The following is a 20,305-nucleotide window of genomic DNA, read 5'->3' as shown; positions in this document are numbered from 1 at the left end:
ATTAAAGGTCCTTTGAATTCCCCTATTCTCTATTCAGATTTTAGGATCAACTTGTCAATTTCTGCAACAACAACAACAAAAAAGCCTTCTGGGATTTTGATAGAGATTACATATAAAATCCATAGGTTAATTTGGGGAGAATTGCCAGCTTAGAATATTGGATCTTCCAACCCATAACCATGTTGTATCTCTTCATGGTATAAATTTAAGCAATGTTTTGCAGTTCCAGTGTACAGGCCTTATACTTCTGTTAAACGTATTTCATTCTTCCTTTTGTGAATTTTTAAATTGTTTTATTTCATTTTCAGATCGTTCATTGCTAATATTTAGAAATATAGTTATCTGTATATTGATCTTGTATCCTGCAGTCTTACTGAATTCATTAATTAGTTCTAATATTTTGTGTGTGTGTGGGTGAGGGTTGATTCCTTAGGTTATTTTTATACACAAGATCATGTCATCTGCTAATAAAGACAGTTTAACTTTTTCCTTTCCAATCTGTATATCTTCAATTTAGTTCACTTCTCCTAATCCACTTGATAGAACCTCCAGGATAATGGTGAGTACATGTGGTGAGAGTTAGTATTCTTGACTTGTTCCTAATCTTAGGGAGAAAGAATTCAGGCTTTCAACATTCAGTGTGATGCCTTTTATGAGGTTGAAGAAGTTCATTCTATTCCCAGATTGTTGAGCATGTTTATCATGAAAGGGTGTTGGATTTTGTCAAATGTTTTTTCTATGTCTATTGAGATGATCATGAGTTTTTGCCCTTTATTCTATCCATATGGTGTACTTTAGGATGTTAAACCAACCTTGCTTTTGTGGGATAAACCTCATTTGGTCACACTATACAATCCTTTTTATATACTGCTGGATTCAGTTTGCTAACATTTTCTTAAGGATTCCAGCATGGTCTTTTAAATTTAAGGGTCCTTTAAAGATGTCTTTAAATATAAAAAAGTCCAATTTAAACATCTTTTCTTCTACGGTTTGAGCTTCATATGTCTTGAGAATCCTTCCCTATCCAGATGTTTTAAATATATTTGCTGTTTTATAAGTGTTGTAAAATAGAATAATGTCATAGGATATAGAATAGTGGGTGTGATATGTATCTAACTTAAGATACTACTGTAAGTTTTTCCCATATGGAAAAACTCCTTAGCAACATTTATTAATAGTACATTCTTTCTCCACTGATTCATAAATCCACCTATATCATGTATTTTCATATACTGTATATGAGTGTTTCTGCACCCTTTGCCCTGTTTTGCTATATGTTATCTATCTTTGGACCATTAAAAGACTGTCTTCATTAGCCTGGCAATACTCCTTGCTATTTGACAGGGCAGGGCCCCCTACCTTGCTTTTCTTCACTACGAATTTTTCTTGGCTATTTTTAACTCTTTTTATTTCCATATAATTTTATGATCAAATTTATAAATCAAGTTGACTTTGGAATTGTATTGAATTTATAGATTAATCAAAGAATTGATTTCTTTGTGATGTAGACTTATTCTTGTCTTCCATTATCTCACTCAGTAATATTTTCTTCAAAAATGCTGTGCAATTTTTTTTTACATTTATTTAATATGTTACGGTTTGTGGCTAACAAAAAAATCTGTTTCTATTATATATTAATTGAATTATTGGTAAATGCAGAAATGCTGGGGTTTTTGTATGTTGATCTTTCATACATAAACATTATTGAATGCATTGGGTTTTAACAATTCTTTGTAGATTTCCTGGATTTTCTATATATAATCGTTAAATAAGGCCAATCTCAGTCTTCCTCTTCAATTCTTCTCTTTCTTCTTATTTCATAATGAAGATCTCTAGTAAACTATCAAATAAAAATAATAGTGGGCTTCCTTCTTTATTCTTCATTTTGCTGGTAATGGAATACTTCTAAATATTTTTACAGATACCACTATTGGAAAATCTGTCATATTCCTAGTTTGCCATGAGGTTGTATACTGAGCATCAGCTCGGCCGAGAGACCCCCACTCAGGCGGTTCTGAAGGCAATGAGAGGCAGACACCCAGATAGAACAGCAAAGTGGGTCTATCCTGGGGGCCAGCAGCCTATGGAGCTAAGAGCCTCAGGGACTGACCGCATTCCAGGCCAGCCCCAAGCAGATTCTAATCCATGCCTTTATTCTCTCTTAACAGGTGATTATTATTAATAAACAGGTGTTCTGTATTTACTCAAAACTCAGAAATATACCAAGTAGACTGCTATTACCTGCCTACCACTAACTGCCAACTAAAAGGTATTCTCCACAAGGGAGCCACCGTGGCAAGGCAAACTTAATGTTTCTCACCAGTTGTATTTATGTCTGTGTGTGGGTAACTGAAATATACTTACAGAAACATACATAAAACACATTGCTCAAGAAAAATAAGAAATAAATGTATACTAAAGAAGAGGGAAAAATGAATTCCAATGTACTCAACACCAAGTTAAGAATAGAATGTTACCAATATTCTAGTCCTCTCTAGGCCCCTGTCTAATCCCATTCCCTTTCCTTATTTTTATTTTTCATAAATTCTTCTAAGGTCTTTAAGAAGACCATCTTCTGCTTCCAATCCAGCACAGGAGGAGTGCTGCTTGCAGTGAGCTTGTTGAAGGCATCTGCTAATGTCTGGTAAATAACTGGGCCTTGCTGACTTGACAATAATGTTTCAACCAGTTCAGAATATTCAGCTTGGTGCAAACACACCAACGTGTAGAAAGCTTCGCCAGCCGCAGTGGTCACCTCTGTGTTGTGCTTCTGCAAAACCAGCATATCAAAAACCAGCTTAAGAAAGCGCCGTGTTGCTAGAAAAATTGGTGAGTCTGTTTCTTGCACTTTTGCACACAGTTCAGCTAATGGTGTCAGGGCCTTCAGGCAAGGCTGGCAAACCTCTGAACTCATTGATGTCATTCCTAATTTTAGGGAGTACATCAGACTTTTAAACAGATCCTCAGGAAGCTGTGGTATTTTTTCAGGAAAAATCTCACAGATAAATGTGATTAATCTGTAGTATTGATTACAAAGGGTTGTAATTGACCATGAAGCTTGTTACTCTTTCTTCTAATAAACTTGTCAGAAGAGGTATACAGTGTTCTGCGGCAATTCTTCCTAGCATTCCTACACTGGTCAGTCGATCAGAAAACTGGTCTCACTCATCCTTTTGAAGTTCACTTATTTCTTCTTCCTCACAAGAGGCCACACCATTGGCAGTCAAATTCCTTGTGCCATCTGGAGCAGCTAGGTGGCACTGAATGTAGGAATTGAAAACTTAAACTGCATGTTGGGTAAAAAAGCCTTTGTGGAAATGTTTGTCATCTTGCACCAAAGTTAGCCAGGACTCCAACAATTTATCATATGCTTCCAAGTATACCATGTCATCTTTATCAAGCACTTCTTCCAATGCAGCATATCAACCAAAAGAACAAGTGAGGTGTTTGAGGCAGTTAACAAAGGAGGAGAAATGTTCACTTGGAATGGCAGTTAAAACATTCTGTCGGAACATGGTTATGAGGCTGCTGATAATGCTGGAGATCCCCACAGTTTCAGAATCTTCTATGTCAATTCCATTGACAGTATTCAGTAACCTCTCAATGAAGTGTGCTAATCAACCTGTGATCCTTCATCAGGGAAGATGAGTCCATGAAGAGAAGCTAAATGGGCAAGGTGCTGAAGAGAATCTTACGCCACATCTGAATCTTCTCTGATTTTACAATGTACTGTGAAGAAAAGCTCCATGTTGAAATACTGAAGACATCTGAGCATTGACGTTTTCCCGCCTGCTGAACTCCTGCAGAACTTCAACAGTTAACAAGAAGATCTAACAAGATCCTCTTCCTGAAAAACTCTTTTGCAGTTCATGGAATTCCATGCTCAATCCAATGTTGCTAGTTTTACTTGAACTTGAAAATTCACTCAATAGTGTAGTCAGAATAGAACAGGCCTGAGTTTGCACAGTGGCATTGCCACTACTTATCTAATGTAGTGATGTATCTAATGATCCTCCATTTACAATTACTGCTACTGCTGGTAGAATCTGTTCCTGAACATACTTTTGAAGGTTGGACCTTTGTAAGACATAGGTTTAAAAGGAATGTTTGCTGGGCACGGTGGCTCACGCCTGCAATCCTAGCACTTTGGGAGGCCAAGGTGGGTGGATCACCTAGCTCAGGAGTTCAAGACCAGCCTGGCCATCATAATGAAACCCCATCTTAAAAACAAAAAAGGAAAAGGAATGTTCACAGAGACTCCATGCTACCTTTTTCCAAGATAATCCACTCTCAAACAACTGCTTCCATTATGGCTGTGGCAGCTTGAAAAAGGACATAGTCCACTTTACTAGTTTCTGATCTTTTTTTTTTTTTTTTTTTTTTTTAATCGAGTGACCTTGCTCTAGCACTACAAAGAGATTGGTTTCCATCAGAAGACACCTCAGGCAGGTAGCAGCTAATCACCAATCACAGTTTTCACAAACTTTCCTTACCTCTCTTCAACCGTTACTTCCAAAGCATGAAGAACAAAAATATGCTTGCTCACTGCAAATGATGATTTTGGTTTGGTAAATGATAAGAATATGTGCTCTGCATGCTGGCGTTGTTCATTATTGACCATGGAAGGTGGTGCCATCGGAACGTTAGCCGCGTTCTCCAGCTGGGCAACCACTTCTGGAGGCCCAGCGCCGCCGCCATCATGGTCTCTCTTCAAAGACGCGCCACGCACTGCATTCTGGGAGTGAGCGCAGAAGGCCGCAGCGACCCGGGAACCTCATGCGCTCCCAGGGCCGTCGCAGCGGCCGTCGACGCCGGCGTCATGGCCTTGGCGGGTCTGGCCCGGCTGCTGGTTCTGGGCGGCGGGGAGAGGACTAGCGTTGAGCCGGGCCGCGCGCTGGGGCGGGGTCAGCGGTAGCGGGGTCAGCCGTAGCGGGCGCCGGGCCAGGCAGGGGCGGTCTGCCCAGACGCCGACAGCCGCGCCACCCAGCTCAGAATAGAATTCTTATTTGCAGGATTGTTGGTAAGTGCAAAAAGATTTTTGCACCTAACAATTTATAGTTTTATGTTTCACCTGCTACAATAATAGAAAAATATATGGAATGGACTAGGGAGACAATAAAGAATAATGGCAAACTAAAAGTAAGACAATTGGATACTAATCTTGGTATATGAATTCATTCCCAGCCCTCTCATTAGGTCTGTGACTTTGGAAAAATTATTTAACCTCTCAGAAGAAAGACCTGTGTTTGAATCATAATCTCAGAAAACACAATCCCAAACATCATAATCTCAAATGTTGAAATCCCAAAAGCTCAAAATCCCTAAAATCTAAATCCCAAAAGTATAAAATTCATGTCTAAACTTCTGAAAATCAAATCTCAAAATTAAATGTAAATAAACATATTTAAAAGAATTGTTTATCATTTTTTCCAGAATTATATTTTTGGGATTTTGATCTTTTGGGATTTCAGCATTTGAGATTATGGCACTGGATTGTGCCTTTCGGGATTATGATGAACCCCTGATGGAACTAATATTTTTCTTGCCAGGTATTTTATGTAAATTCATCGATGCATCCATGTGCTTTTTTCCTAGATCTTCTTGTCTCTGATTTTCCAAAGTTGCTCTTTCTAGGTCCTGAACTAGGTCCCAAGAGTATGTATCTTTGTTTCTGACCACATCTCCTTCCTTAAAAAGGTTATACGGCTTGAAGCTCTGCCCACTGGGGGGAATGTCCCTTAGTGCCACTCCTAAGTGAGCTCTAGTGCAATAGAAGTCCATTTTCAGGTGATACCAGCATATTAAGCCATCGGATAGACCAGTCCTGAGATTTTTCATCCTTTATTAGCCGATTATAGGAAACACCCCATGAGATAATAGATGTAAGCTGAGAAGGCAATGTTAGTGCAACATAGAAAGGTACCATAGGGGTCTAAGCCACCTGGTCATGTAACTTACCTGGTATCTTGGAGTTTGGGGGGTTTTTCTGTTTTTTTGTTTTTTTGAGACAGAGTCTCCCTCTGTCACCCAGGGAGGAGTGCCGTGGTGCCGTCTCAGCTCACTGCAACCTCCCTGCCTCCGCATTAGCTAGGATTACAGGTGCCCACTACCATGCTCTGCTAATTTTTTTGTATTTTTAGGAGAGACAGGGTTTCACTATGTTGGCCAGGCTGGTCTCAAACACCCGACCTCAGGTGATCCACCCCTCGGCCTCCCAAAGTGTTGGGATTACAGGTGTGAACCACCACGCTGGGCCTTACCTGGTATCTTGTTTTCAATTTGCCTTTCCCTGCTTCACAGTGGAAGCAACATAGTTTTGAGACCAGTTTCTCAACCCCATTAGAAAATGGACAAAGGACATGACTAGACACTTCGCAAAAGAAGACATTTATGCAGCCAACCAACATGTGAAAAAACCTTAACGTCAGTGATCATTAAAGAAATGCAAATCAAAACCACAATAAGATACCATCTCATGCCAGTCAGAATGGCAATTAACAACAGATGCTGGCAAGGCTACAGAGAAATAGGAATGCTTTTACACTGTTGGTGGGAATGTAAATTAGTTCAACCATTGTGGAAGACAGTGTGGTGATTCCTCAGACCTGGAATCAGAAATACCATTTGACCCAGCAATCTCATTACTGGATATATACCCAAAAGAATATAAACCATTCTGTTATAAGGATACATGCGTGCCTATGTTCACTGCAGCACTATTCACAATAGCAAAGACTGGGAATCAACCCAAATGCCCATCAATGATAAACTGGATAGAGAAAACGTGGTACATATATACCATGAAATACTATGCAGCCATAAAAAAAGAATGAGATCACGTCCTTTGCAAGGACATGGATGGAGCTGGAAGCCATTATCCTCAGCAAACTAATGCGGGAACAGAAAACCAAACACCGCATGTTCTCACTTGTAAGTGGGAGCTGAACAATGTGAACTCATAGACATAGAGAGGGGAACATCACACACTGGAGCCTGTTGGTGGGGGAGGCAGATAAGGGGAGGGAGAGCATCAGAAAAAATAGCTAATGCATGCTGGTTTAACACCTAGGTGATGGGTTGATGGCACATGTTTACCTATGTAACAAGCCTGCACATCCTGCACATGTACCCTGGAACTAAACTAAAATAAAGTAAGAAACCAGTTTCTTTCTATACAGGAAGTATCAAAAAAAGGTCCATGAAATTTTGGATCACTTTCATATCATATTCACAATTACTTAAGGGACTAATTTATGTTTGCCTTATATGCAAAGAACACATGACTTAGTTTTTCTAAGAACCATGTTGTAACAAACTAAGTTTATCCAGCCTAATATAATGCTGAAAGTAAAATTAGTGCTAAGGCTTATTTTAATTTTTAACTTAAGATCATCATAGTAGAAAAGTGACTTAAAAATCCTTTTCACCCACCACCCCAAACTAGGAAAATACACCTGCATGTTATATATAAGATGAAACATAATACACTAGTTTTTAATGCAAAATGTATCAAACATATAAAATAATTTTAGAAGGATGAGTTCATGTCCTTTGCAGGTACATGGATGAAGCTGGAAACCATCATTCTCAGCAAACTAACACAAAGACAGAAAACCAAACTCCACATGTTCTCACTTATAAGTGGGGGTTGAGCAATGAGAACACATGGACAGAACACATGGACACAGGGAGGGAAACATCACACACGGGAATCTGTCGGGGGTGGGGGGCAAAGGGAGGGAGAGCATTAGGAGAAATACCTAATGTAGATGACGGGTTGATGGGTGCTGCAAACCACCATGGCACGTGTATACCTATGTAACAAACCTGCACGTTCTGCTCATGTATCATAGAACTTAAAGTAATAAAAAAATTTTAAAATTTAAAAATCTACATGCTATCAAATCCAAGAAGGATCATTAAGATCATTTACTAATTTTACATTCTTACTTTCTTCCTTCTTCAACGGTTTCCCTGTGCTTTGATGGGTCAGGTCAGTAGTGGTGGGGCTGGGAATGACAGGCTTGATGGGACGGATTTGCTGTTGCCCCCAGTGAGCCACTCCTCTGCTGACCTCCAGGGTTAACTGGATCATACGGTTGATGGCTTGTTGAATGTCATCCAAACTAGGAATCATTACCTGTGGAAAGAAGAAACAAATGTTAATACTGCCAGGTCATACAGTCCATCCCTCGATTTTCATCACCTCCATTCCCCACTGAGTGGGCCAAGCCTCGGCTGGCCCAGCAGAAGGCTGATTTGAGGGGAAGAATGATAGAGGAGGATTGGCGTGGGGGTGCAGATTTTCTCTACCCTGAAGTTTTCCTGTTCTGTCAATTCCTACAGGCCTCATTACACCACGAGCTAATGCAGAAGTAACTTTTAATAACAAATACAAATGACATTTTGATTTTGTTAAAAAGGTCAAACTAGTACTTGTCATCCTTTTCCCAATGAGGGTGGCAGAATGCAGTGGGGAATTACAGACTACTGTTAGAGATCGGGGAAACAAAGTAACTGAAGAAACTACGTCACCAAGATTCTGACCTCAGTTCTTGGAAATGTGCCAAATAAGCTAAAAAGCTATCCTTCTGTAGGTCAGACCACGTAAAGGTGGTTTTAGGTGAGTCACAAGCCATTTCTGCCTGGCCTTATTCTTTGACCTATCACAGAATGCAGCTCAGCCATCCCATATGGCTTGGAGTTCCAGATGCCCATCAGCAGCTGGGGTAGTTGTAGAGATAAGTGCCATGGGAAGACACGGGTGATTCAGATGCTCAGAGAACAGGCTCTTTCTGTCTTTATCTTCTGCCATCCTTAGTGGTTTGCCTCAGTCATGTGTTTGGGGTAGGGATCAGGACACCTGTGATGATTTTATTTAGATAATTTAATATCTGAAGTAAGAAAAAGCAATTTGTAGGGTACTTGCTAATTGATGGCAGAACAGATGCCTAACTCAACTCTTATACTAGCCCTTGAATACACCATGAGCTAATACAAAGTAACTTTTTTTTTTTTTTTTTTCTGATACAGAGTCTCACTCTGTCACCCAGGCTGGAGTGTGGTGGCATGATCTCGGCTCACTGCAACCTACAACTCCGAGGTTCAGTCAGTTCTCCTGCCTCAGCCTCCTGAGTAGCTGGGATTACAGTGCCCACTACCAAACCCAGCTGATTTTTGTATTTTTAATAGAGACAGCGTTTTACCATGTTGGCCAGGCAGGTGATATGCCTGCCTGAGCCTCCCAAAGTGCTGGGATTACAGGCATGAGCCACCACGCCGGCCCAGAAGTAGCTTTAATAACAGATACTAATGACATTTCCATTTTGTTAAACAGTGAGGAAAAGTAAAAATATACATAGGACCAAAACATTACTCTAAATGAAAGCTCAGTTCTAATACCATACTTCTTAAGTACCTTGCCAAAATATCAGTGTATTTAATAATACCTACCACATTAGGAATTGCAAGATGTACTTCACTTTTTATAAAGGAAATAGTATCTTCTGACCGCTTTCGTCCATAATGGCTGCAATGAGATGGACATTCAGCTGATGAACCTTAACCTAAAATTTCATTAATAGTTTATCATGCTACAAAATTCAGTCTTAACAATAAAGGCCATTTTTAAAGGGCTAAATTACACAAAGAGAATATTACTTCTTTTTTTTTTTTTTTTGAGACAGAGTTTCTCTCTTGTTACCCAGGCTGGAGTGCAATGGCGCTATCTCGGCTCACCGCAACCTCCGCCTCCTGGGTTCAGGCAATTCTCCTGCCTCAGCCTCCTAAGTAGCTGGGATTACAGGCATGCGCCACCATGCCCAGCTAATTTTTTGTATTTTTAGTAGAGGCGGGATTTCACCGTGTTGACCAGGATGAGAATATTACTTCTAATAGAACCCTAAATTGCAGAGAACTAAGAAAATCCAGTGACCTAATAGAAGTAAAATACTAATCTCATATACATTGTCTGCTATTTTAATGTTGTGCTTTCTCAGTAATAACATTTAACGATGTTTACTAAAGGCATCCTTTGTTTGCAGCCCTCCAACAGATATAGGACAAGATTACCAACAAAAAGCATATACCTTTATATGCTTTTTTATCTATATTTTTACAAGATTAAACAGGAAGTTTCTGGTCCATGCCTTCCAAAAACTGCTTTGTTAAACAATATCACTCATGCACAGACAGCAGCACAGACGCCCGAGTCCAGTTATGAAGGACACACGCAGAGCTGCAAATTAGTCTGGCTAGCATAGCTCCCTCTGTCTTAACCTCTACCCCTATCCCAGAGAAAATTAACAATAAATGCAAACTCTCCATTCTCTTTTTCTCTAGGAGTGCAAGAAATACTGTCATTACTGAAAACCTCCATCTCCATTTCTAAATACAAGCGGATGGGCGCAGGAGGGGATCACAAGAAACATAGAGAACACAGGTCAAAAGTGAAGACCCAACATTTAGCACTCAGGGCCAGTGGTTCCCAGATAAGCATATTATTGAAAAGGACTCTGAACAAAAGCAAGCAAGCAGACAGAACCCCTCAATTCATAGTTTCCCAGTGAAATTCAAGATGTCACAATAAAATTGGTGTAGGCATTGATTCAAAGTGTGTAATTTGAGAATAAGAGTTTTCATAAAGTATAAAGGAATAGATGAGTAATAGAGGCGATGAACAGCACATTAGATCTTTTGGTACTTTACACAGCAAATTAGAGAATCACCTTAAGGTATTCTCCAAAATTTCAGATGCAAAATACAAAGAGAAGGTAAGAATAAGTAAAATTTATTGAATGCTTAATGTATGCCAGGCAGTTTCCATAATTACCAGTTTATGTTCACACAATTCTGTAAGGCAGATCCTATGATTACTGTTATTTCTACATTGTAGATAAGAAAACCAAGGTAGGGAGAGGCTAGGTAATTTCCAGAGGGTCACTCCGCTCAGAGATGCTTACTACCTAGATACAGAATGTGAATACTGTGTAGATATGGGAAATTAAAGCAAAGCACTCCTTTCACCTTAAGAATAGGCTTATTTTTTTTATCTTGAAAAGATTCTCTGTGTGCCTGACAGGATTAATGGGGGAAGAAAATCAGCTACATCTGAATATACAATTTGTGAATTTCAAGAATAAAAAAGAAATCCTGTAAGCATCAAAACAAATACAGGTTGTTGGTTGGAAAGGAAAATCTGATTAGCAGAGAACTTTCCTCTAAAAATGGAAACCAAAGAAGCCAATGGAGCAGCCTCTGTAGAGTATGAGGGAAAGGGATTATGATCCCAGAAGACAAAACTAGCATTCGTGTATGGGGATAAGAGAAAGACATTTTAGACAAGTAAGGATTTTGAGTATTATCCTCATGTATGGCTCCTCAGAAAATGCTGAATTTCAACAGAACTTGTAAATCAACATGGCATAGTGAGTTCATACTTCAAAAAAGCTTCTTTTTGTCAAACACATCACAATCACAGATGGGAGATAGGGATGTGAGAATGCTCAAATACAAGGTAAGCATCTCCATGGAGTTAGAAATGTAGAAAGACACAAGGACAGCCTGGCCAGGGTTCTGGGCTAGAAAGAGGCAGCGACCTTGGGGAGGTTGGCTCTGATGGAATGCAGAGGAGGAATAAGACTCCATGCAGGATGGGGGCTCAGCCAGCCTCACTACTTGAAGCCAAAAACTAAGATGATGCTCTCCCACCTGTCTTGCAGATGATGCTGCAAGGCAAGGGCTGTCAACCTACTACCTGCAGCTGTGGCTTTTCCAGAAGATGTGGAGGTGGGGCAAAAGAAGCACATCCACAGCTTCCCTGATAAGCACCTAAGTCAGGCCACACATGTGCTCCCTGGCCAAACCTGCCATACCCCCAGTATGTCTCCAGGGGCCAGTAACTGTGAAGAAATAAGACCTGGTTCTGTACTCAGGATTCCAAGTGTTATTTGGAGGCAAAAGTAAAACTCCTAGATAGGGAGGGAGAGAAGGAAAAAGAAACACAAAAACAAAGCTCTCACTCAAAGAGAGCCTGCACATTAAATCCAAGTATGTGTGTATACGTCTAAGGGTAAGAAAGAGAGCTAACGAAATCCAAAACTGAAACAGAAACTCACTCCAGATAAAAATTAATGTCCAGATAACAAGCTCTAAAGTAAGGATACTGAAAATGTTCAAAGAGATGTATGAAGATGATCTTCCAAAAAAATAAAAAAATAAATTGCTAAACTAAAAAGGCAGGAATAATACCATATGTGAAGGAAAAGGAAAAAGTGTTTTTTCTTGAAATATTTAAAATGTCGCAGATGATAAAATCTTTAGAATAGATACAGAGATACTTGCCCATAATGTATTTCAGAAAGGCAAGAAGATAACATAGGTGACAGAATCATTAGATGACAAGGAGAAGAGACTGAGAAGCCCCAACGTATGAAATGACCACATGTCCAGTGTGCCCAGGACAGTTCTAGATTCGCCATGTCCTGGCACCTCATCTGAACAATGCCCCTTCAGTCACAGAAGTGTCACAGTTGGAGCAATAAATTATTTGGTCACTCTGTTCAACTTTCCATTAATACGAGTTCCAGAAGAAGACAATGAAAGAATATCCTAGTAGCAATAACTAAAGGGGAAATTGCTGAGGTTTTTTCCAGCATTAAGGAAAGCTATCAACCCGCAAATAGAAAGTATACTCTGAGAACAAAGCTAGATTAAATAAAGACAAATCCACATGGGGTCAGAAAACTGCAGAAACATTAAGGATTGAAAGAGAATATTCAGTTAGACTCATGCAGACTTCTCATCAGCAGCAACATAACTCAGAAAAAAATGAATACTTACCAAATGCTAAAAGACAAAGAAAAATTTTATATCCAGTCAAAATGTTAGAAAGTATGAGGGCAAAACATTTTCAGACTTACAAAAAAGGATAAGAGCATATTCTTCTCACAGATCCTCACTAAAGAACCAATGGAATACAAAAAAAGTACATGAGAACCTGAAGATTTTTTTTTTAAATTTTATTTTATTTTAGGTTTTGGGGTACATGTGAAGAACATGCAAGATTGTTGCATAGGCACACACGTGGCAGTGTGATCTGCTGCCTTCCTCCCCATCACCCACATCTAGCACTTCTCCCCATGCTATCTCTCCCCAACTCCCCTCCCCCCGCTGTCGCTCCCCTATTTCCCCCCAACAGAGATTTTAATAAAATATGCCAGTAAATAAATTATTTTAATATATTATTTTTGAGTGTTCACACAAAGGTAAAACTAAAACATCAAACAGCAATAAGGTACGTATGGTTCAGTGAGTAAAGCCTGCCAAGGCCCTTGTAGTCAAAAATAAGACTAGAAACTGCAAAACTAAGGACAGTACCTTTTTTTTGTTTTTTTGTTTTTTGTTTTTTTGAGACAAAGTCTCACTCTGTTTCCCAGGCTAGAGTGTAGTGGTGCAATCTCGGCTCACTGCAACCTTTGCCTCCCAGGTTCAAGCAATTCTCCTGCCTCAGCCTCCCTAGTAGCTGGGACTACAAATGTGCACCCCCACATCTGGCTAATTTTTGATGTTTCACTATGTTGGCCAGGCTGGTCTCAAACTCCTGACCTCAGTGATTCACCTGCCTTGGCCTCCCAAAGTGCTGGGATTACAGGTGTGAGCCACTGCGTCTGGCCAGTACTTTTTTTAGTTGGAGCAAAACATGTGCATTCTAAAGTTATGTGTAATCACATAAAGAACTAAAGTACAGAAAAGAGAATAAATGATGAAAATTATCTACCCCAAAGACAACAGTCATAATAAAATGAATAGATACTGAGATAGATACACAGACAAAGGATACTGAGAAAACAAACTAAAATGTCATAAATTAAGTGCAACTATATCGAAAATCACAATAAATGCAAACAGATTAAACTCACTAAGACAGAGATAATGAGATTGAAGGAAAATTATCATATATACAATGTTTTTAAAAGGTAAAACTAAAAAATATAGAGAAAGGTTTAAGTAAAGAGACTGAAACAATTATACAAAAAAGTTGGGAAAGTAAATTAACAACAAACTAAAGAGAATTGTGAGGAATCAGGATTAATGTAGATAAAGGGATTCATCAAATAAAAATAAAAGGAATAGCCCTCTTAAGCAGATTTAACTACTATGATCTTGTATGTACCTAACAACACAGCCATAAAATACATAAAACGAACTAACCAAAACAAGGAAACTTTGATAAATTCACAATCACACTGGGAGAGTTGACCAGGACAAAATCAGCAATGAATAGCCAAGGAATAAATCTTAAAAAAAAAAAGTGCAGAACCTTTACACAGAGAATTATAAAACATTACAGATAGATATTAAAGAAGACTTATACCAATGCGGAGATAATACATAATTCTGAATAGAAGATTCAATATTTGTAAGGATGCTAATTCAGTCCAAATTGATCTATAGATTCAATGAAGCTTAAATAACTCCCCCACCCGACCTCACAACTAAGTTGATTTTTCAACAGCTTTTGCTTAGTCAACTAATTAACCATATGAAAAAAATATATTAATTTGCTGCCTCACACTAAGCATAAAAATCAATACCATGTAAATTCAATCCCTAAATATAAAGGTCAAAGCCACAAAACTTTTGGAAGACATTATGAAGTAGGGAAAAGTTGGTTTCTTTAAAAAGACCACAAATCACTAAGATTGATAAACTTGAATATTTTTAAAACTCAGCAATGGAAAATGAAAATAAAGAAAATGAAAAGATAAGGCAAAACTGATAAAAGACATTTGTTATAATTTCATCAATAATGGTGGATAAATGTATATATTAAAAATACTTATTAATTAATCCAATTCAATAGAAAAACAGGCCAAAAAAGGAACACAAATTTTAAGGAAGAGAAACAACAAATGACCCATAAACACAAGAAACTACGTTTAATCTCATCAGTAACCAGGAAAATGCAAGCTAATCCCGATGAGATGTCATTTCACACCCTCTATGTTGGCAACAATATTTTAATCTAATAATACTGTCTGAAGGGATTAGGGGCCGTGGGCACTCTCACCAGGCACTGGCTGATAAAATGAGGCATGCAGATACCCTAGGACCCTGCAAACCCACTCTTAGCAGGTGCAGCAGGAGACAGGAACAAGATGCTCACAGAAGCTTTATTCATGATAGCACAAACTGAAGCAACCCAAATCACCATCACCAGTAGAATGGATAAACAGACTGTGTATACTCTAACTACACAGAAGTGTAAAAAACTATACCCCATGGATTAATCTCAAAAACATTATATTGAGCACAGTTCAAATACAAGCAAACTTAACTGATACATGGGTTGGGGATACAAAAACGTAGTGAACCGTGAGGGAAAACCAAGACAATGATAAATACCAGGTTCAGGATAGTGGTTACCTTTGAGTTAGAAGGAAGAGGACCCATTAAAGGGACGAGTAGCCTTTTTTAATCTCAGGCAGGGTGTTGGGAACATGGGTGTTCATTTGACCACAGTTCTTGCAGTATTACACAAATATTTTCATACAGTTTTTTAATGAATGCTATATTTTAAATTTTATAGTTTTTTAAAAATAAATGTGTAAAAATGCTATTCACATTTTAGTATGATAAGTATGATCACCAGACATAATTAGCATACTTTCAACTTACCTTGCAACAAATATTCTTCTTTTCATTGTGTCCAGAGATAACCGTGTAGCTTTTTGAAGACTGTCTAGTAATTGATGAGAGAAAAAAGCAAAGACCTCTTTACATTCCTGTAATAAGAAATCAGATTAAATTTGGTATCTCTCCTCCAAAAAAAACCTTGAGCATCCCCAAAACAATGATATAATATTAGAAGTGACATGTGAAAGGCAAAAAATAATAAACTATACAATTTCGATCCCAATTTATTTGTCTGTTATTTTTAGACAAATAAGAATATATGAAAACTGAGTTTGCATAAGCACCCTAACAAAACAGAGGGACTTATTCAAAAGCCGAAATTCACAAACAGTATGTTCAGAGTAATCCCGGTTTGCTCAACACTCAATTTTCACCTAACAAAACTGAAGCACTTTAAATGTGGTACATTTCTCAATGATTAAGGGTCTGGGCACAAGAAGATAACTGGTCTCCATTCTCAAGAAGCTCCGCTTAGTGGATAAATGTATTTTAAAATGTACAATACCCAAATACATGAGATAAAAATTCTACCCTCTGGGACCACAGTTTGACCCTCTCTTCACACCCTTCCTTCCCTTGGAAGAAGTAACCAAGTTTACCGATCAAAGCACAGGACAGGTTTTGAGCCTGGTAGGTAAAGATGTGGGCCCATGTCTTGCTTATACAGTGAGTCACACATCAGGGCAAGGCTCTGACCCTACTGCTCCTCACTGCTCTAGAACCCAACCCCTCTGAAACTGGGTTGGTGAGGCAGGTTGATTGGGATCATAAGAGAGAGCAATAAGGCATGAACAAAGAAGAATATCAAGCTTTTCCATGTGGCAATGAGATACAGTCAGGCCTGGTGAATTATCAAGCCAAAGATGTGACATAATCAGATTTTTATGTTAAGACCATTCTGGCACCAATGTGGGAGATGAATTTGAGAGGCAGAGGCTATTTAGGAGGTGACAACTAATGCAGCTCCAGTGATCTCCCAACTGGAGAAGTTCTGTACGTACTCGGTCATGCTCTAAGGACTTCAGCCAGTGTCAAAAGGGAATGCAACCAGAAGACAAGGACTTCTGAGAAGGGAGTACTCCAGCTGACACCCACTGGTTGCTAACAGCTGCCTGGTGCATGGTATTGAGAAGAAGCCTAAACTCTGCAGAAATCTAGATGCTGCAGAAAAGTGTTTCCCAATTATCTGGCAATATCATCCTTGAGAGCAAGAAGGTGAAATTGGAATAAATGTGTGCCATTTATTTATAAAACTGTATCAGAATGTGTAAAAGTGGGTAAAATAGAGAAAGAATGAAAAGAAGGTGGGTATGAATGATTAAAAGAAAACTACTCAAGGAAGAGAAAGCAGGAATGAGTGTAAATGTGGGAGTGACATTCAGAGTTCATGCATGACCAGAAGGGTAAGGCCTAACAAGGAAAAAGAAACCCCAGGACACCTTCTGAACCTTTATTCTCAGCACATTTCAACACAATGTGAAAATCTACCTATCTAGGGCTTCTCCTGGGGGAAGAGTCCAGAGTGGTCATCCGTAGTGCTAGTTCAAAATGCAAATCCCTGGGCCCCAAGTGAACCACAACCTGGACTTGCAGTACAGATAGCCATTAAACACAGTAACTGAGAACAGAGTTCTCCATTCTAAGTCAAAATGATTGCTGCCCCAATCCCTGAAGTCACATTTACTATACGAGAAAACATGGTCAATCACAATAAGGGGAGCTGACTACATAAACTGTAACTGACAGAATCACGTCAAAAGATGATATTTGGGAAAGCTTAAAGGATTGCCTGATCCTACAGTATAAAATTGAAAAATATACTTTCTGGATTTTGTTATAAATTAGATACAGATTGGTTGCAGAATTGCCTGGAAGAAGCGCTATATGGGGTTATCTATAATCCTATAAGTCATAATTCTGTGAATTGCAAGAAGTTGTTCCACAATAAATACCTTTTTAAATTCATCTTCTTTATCATTAATATCAACCTCATTCACAATATTAGCTTCATAGTCATTGCTTTCGCCTTCTTCTGTTTCACTCCCAAAAACAACATGTTTCCGCTGTTCTACAGGCAAAACACAAAACAAAAATATAACATTTGACTTTTTAGCCTTATGTGTATTCTCCATGGCCAAATCCTCTTAGGAAGCTCCTTTTTAAAAAGCTCTTACTTTAAAAATTGTATCATGAACAATGGCTTTTTGCATTTGTTCCTGTAGGAGTCATCCTTTATTTCAATTTAAATTATCCACCTCGGATCGATCCAAGATGGCAGTTTAGGAACAGCTCAGGATTGCAGCTCCCAGTGAAAGCGCGGAGGGGGAGTGGACGCCGCATTTTTATTGCCCACAGACTAGGCAATTCCCAGACGGAGGAGCTCCATGGGTCACCAGCACGGCTGTTTCAGCCAGTGCGGCTGTGCCGGCTGGCGCCGCTGCTTTCCCCACGCGGCTGCTTTGTCGGCGACCCGGAGCAGCGGTTCTCCGTACAAAATACACCAGTCTGGGTACCCTTTTGGCTGGCGATTGGAGCCACAGGAAGTCGCCCATTCATCTGTTTAAAAAGGGGCCTGAGCAGGGAACCAGGACAATAGATTCCAGGGCAAAAAAAGTGCCATGAATCTCAGTGCCACTGTTTAAGCCAGCACAGTGAGTTGTTGCACGGGAAAAAACACACACCGCGGTGCCTCTTCAACAGGTGACTGGAACACCAACTTTAAAAAAAAAAAAAAGGCTCTGAGGCAGGGAGCCAGGCGATCAGGCTCGGGTGGTCCCACCCCCACAAAAGAACAGCAATCAGAAACTCTCTGGATTGAGAGTTTCACAGCAAGCAGCTGAACCCTGGACGGTCCAGCTCTGTGGGGGAGTGGCGTCCGCCATTACCAAGGCAGCCCACCACTACAGAGGTAGTCAGCCAATGCTGAAGCAGCCCACCATTGCCAAGGCAACCCACCATTGCTGAGGCAGCCGCCATTGCCAAGGCAACCTGCCACTGCAGAGAGGCTCCACCTTAACAGAGGCGGGACACCATTGTCTAGGCAGTTCTAACTACACCCATATAAACAGGACTGCAGGGAAGTTCACTCGGCAGCTGCGCGGAGCCCATAGCAGCTCAGCAAAGCCTCTACAGGCAGACAGTGACTAGGCTGCCTCCTTGCTGGGCAGGGCAGCTCTGAAGGAAAAAAAAAAAGAAGGCAGCAGCATAACAGGAAACTCATAAAGCCCTAAATCCCTGGGACAGAGCACCTGGGAACAAAAAGCAGTTTATGAGTTCTGCTGCAGCAGACCTAAACGTACCTGCCCAGCAGCTCTGAATGAACAACGGAGCTCACAGCTCAGCATTTGAGCTCTTATAAAGAAGAGACTGTCTCCTCCAGCAGCTCCCTGACCCCTGTATATCCAAAGACCCACTTCATAAAGGAGAGATCAGATTGACACTTGGCAGGTACCCTTCTGGGACAAAGATAGCAGAAGAAGAAAACTGGTAACAACCCTTGCTGTTCAGCAGCTGCTGCAGGTGAACCCCAGGCAAGCAGGGCCTGGAGTGAACCTCAGCAGACCTACAGCAGAGGGGCCAGACTGTCAGAAGGAAAACCAAGAAACAGAAATAACCTCATCATCAACAAACAGAACGTCAATCTGAAAGATTTGAGACCCAATCTGAAAGCCAGCAACTACAAAGTCGACAGGTGGATAAATCCATAAAGATGGGAAGAAACCATAGCAAAAAGGATGAAACCACCCAAAACCAGAACACCTCTCCTCCTAAAAGGGATCACAACTCCTCACCAGCAAGGGAACAAGGTTGGATGGAGAACGAGTGTGATGAAATGACAGAATCAGACTTCAGGAGGTGGGTAGTAAGAAAATTCTGTGAACTAAAAGAACATGTTCTAACCAAATGCAAAGAAACTAAGAACCTTGAAAAAGATTTGACGAAATGCTAATGAGAATGGAAAAAATAGAAAGGAATATAAATGAATTGATGGAGCTGAAAAACGCAACACGAGAAATTAGTGAAGCATTCACAAGTATCAACAGCCGAATTGACCAAGCAGAAGAAAGGATATCAGCGGTCGAAGATCAACTCAATGAAATAAAACGGGAAGACAAGAATAGAGAAAAAAGGGTAAAAAGGAATGAACAAAGTCTCCAGGAAATGTGGAACTATGTGAAAAGACCTAATCTACGTTTGATAGGCGTACCTGAATGCGAAGAAGAGAATGAATCCAAGCTGGAAAATACTCTTCAGGATATTATCCAGGAAAACTTCCCCAACCTAGCAAGGCAGGCAAATATTCAGGTCCAGGAAATACAGAGAACACCACAAAGATATTCGTCAAGAAGAGCAACCCCAAGGCACATAATCATCAGATTCACCAGGGTTCAAATGAAGGAGAAAATACTAAGGGCAGCCAGAGAGAAAGGTCGGGTTACCCACAAAGGGAAGCCCATCAGACTCACAGCAGATCTCTCAGCAGAAACCCTACAAGCCCAAAGAGAGTGGGGGCCAATATTCAACATCCTTAAAGAAAAGAACTTTCAACCCAGAATCTCCTATCCAGCCAAACTAAGCTTCATAAGTGAAGGAAAAATAAAATCCTTTG

The 20,305-nt window shown here is 39.8% G+C and overlaps 1 protein-coding gene across 1 annotated transcript in view; it reads right to left on the bottom strand.

Annotated features, from left to right (window-relative positions):
- The window catches only part of DNAH8 (dynein axonemal heavy chain 8), a 353,446-nt gene that overhangs the window by 235,451 nt on the left and 97,690 nt on the right, over positions 1 to 20,305 (bottom strand). The window contains exons 21-25 of the mRNA XM_032253336.1: positions 18,147 to 18,252; positions 17,649 to 17,764; positions 15,679 to 15,785; positions 9,454 to 9,529; positions 7,951 to 8,140 (exon numbers count right to left, since the gene is read on the bottom strand). Of these exons, the coding sequence (XP_032109227.1) occupies positions 7,951 to 8,140; positions 9,454 to 9,529; positions 15,679 to 15,785; positions 17,649 to 17,764; positions 18,147 to 18,252 (595 nt within the window). The remainder of the gene's footprint in view (positions 1 to 7,950; positions 8,141 to 9,453; positions 9,530 to 15,678; positions 15,786 to 17,648; positions 17,765 to 18,146; positions 18,253 to 20,305) is intronic.

The sequence above is a fragment of the Sapajus apella genome, unplaced genomic scaffold (genome assembly GCF_009761245.1).
Source record: "Sapajus apella isolate SASKATOON/1434 unplaced genomic scaffold, GSC_monkey_1.0 scaffold83, whole genome shotgun sequence".
Taxonomy (NCBI): domain Eukaryota; kingdom Metazoa; phylum Chordata; class Mammalia; order Primates; family Cebidae; genus Sapajus; species Sapajus apella.
The sequence above is the reverse complement of the archived record's forward strand: the minus strand, read 5'-3'. Positions and strand labels throughout refer to the sequence as shown.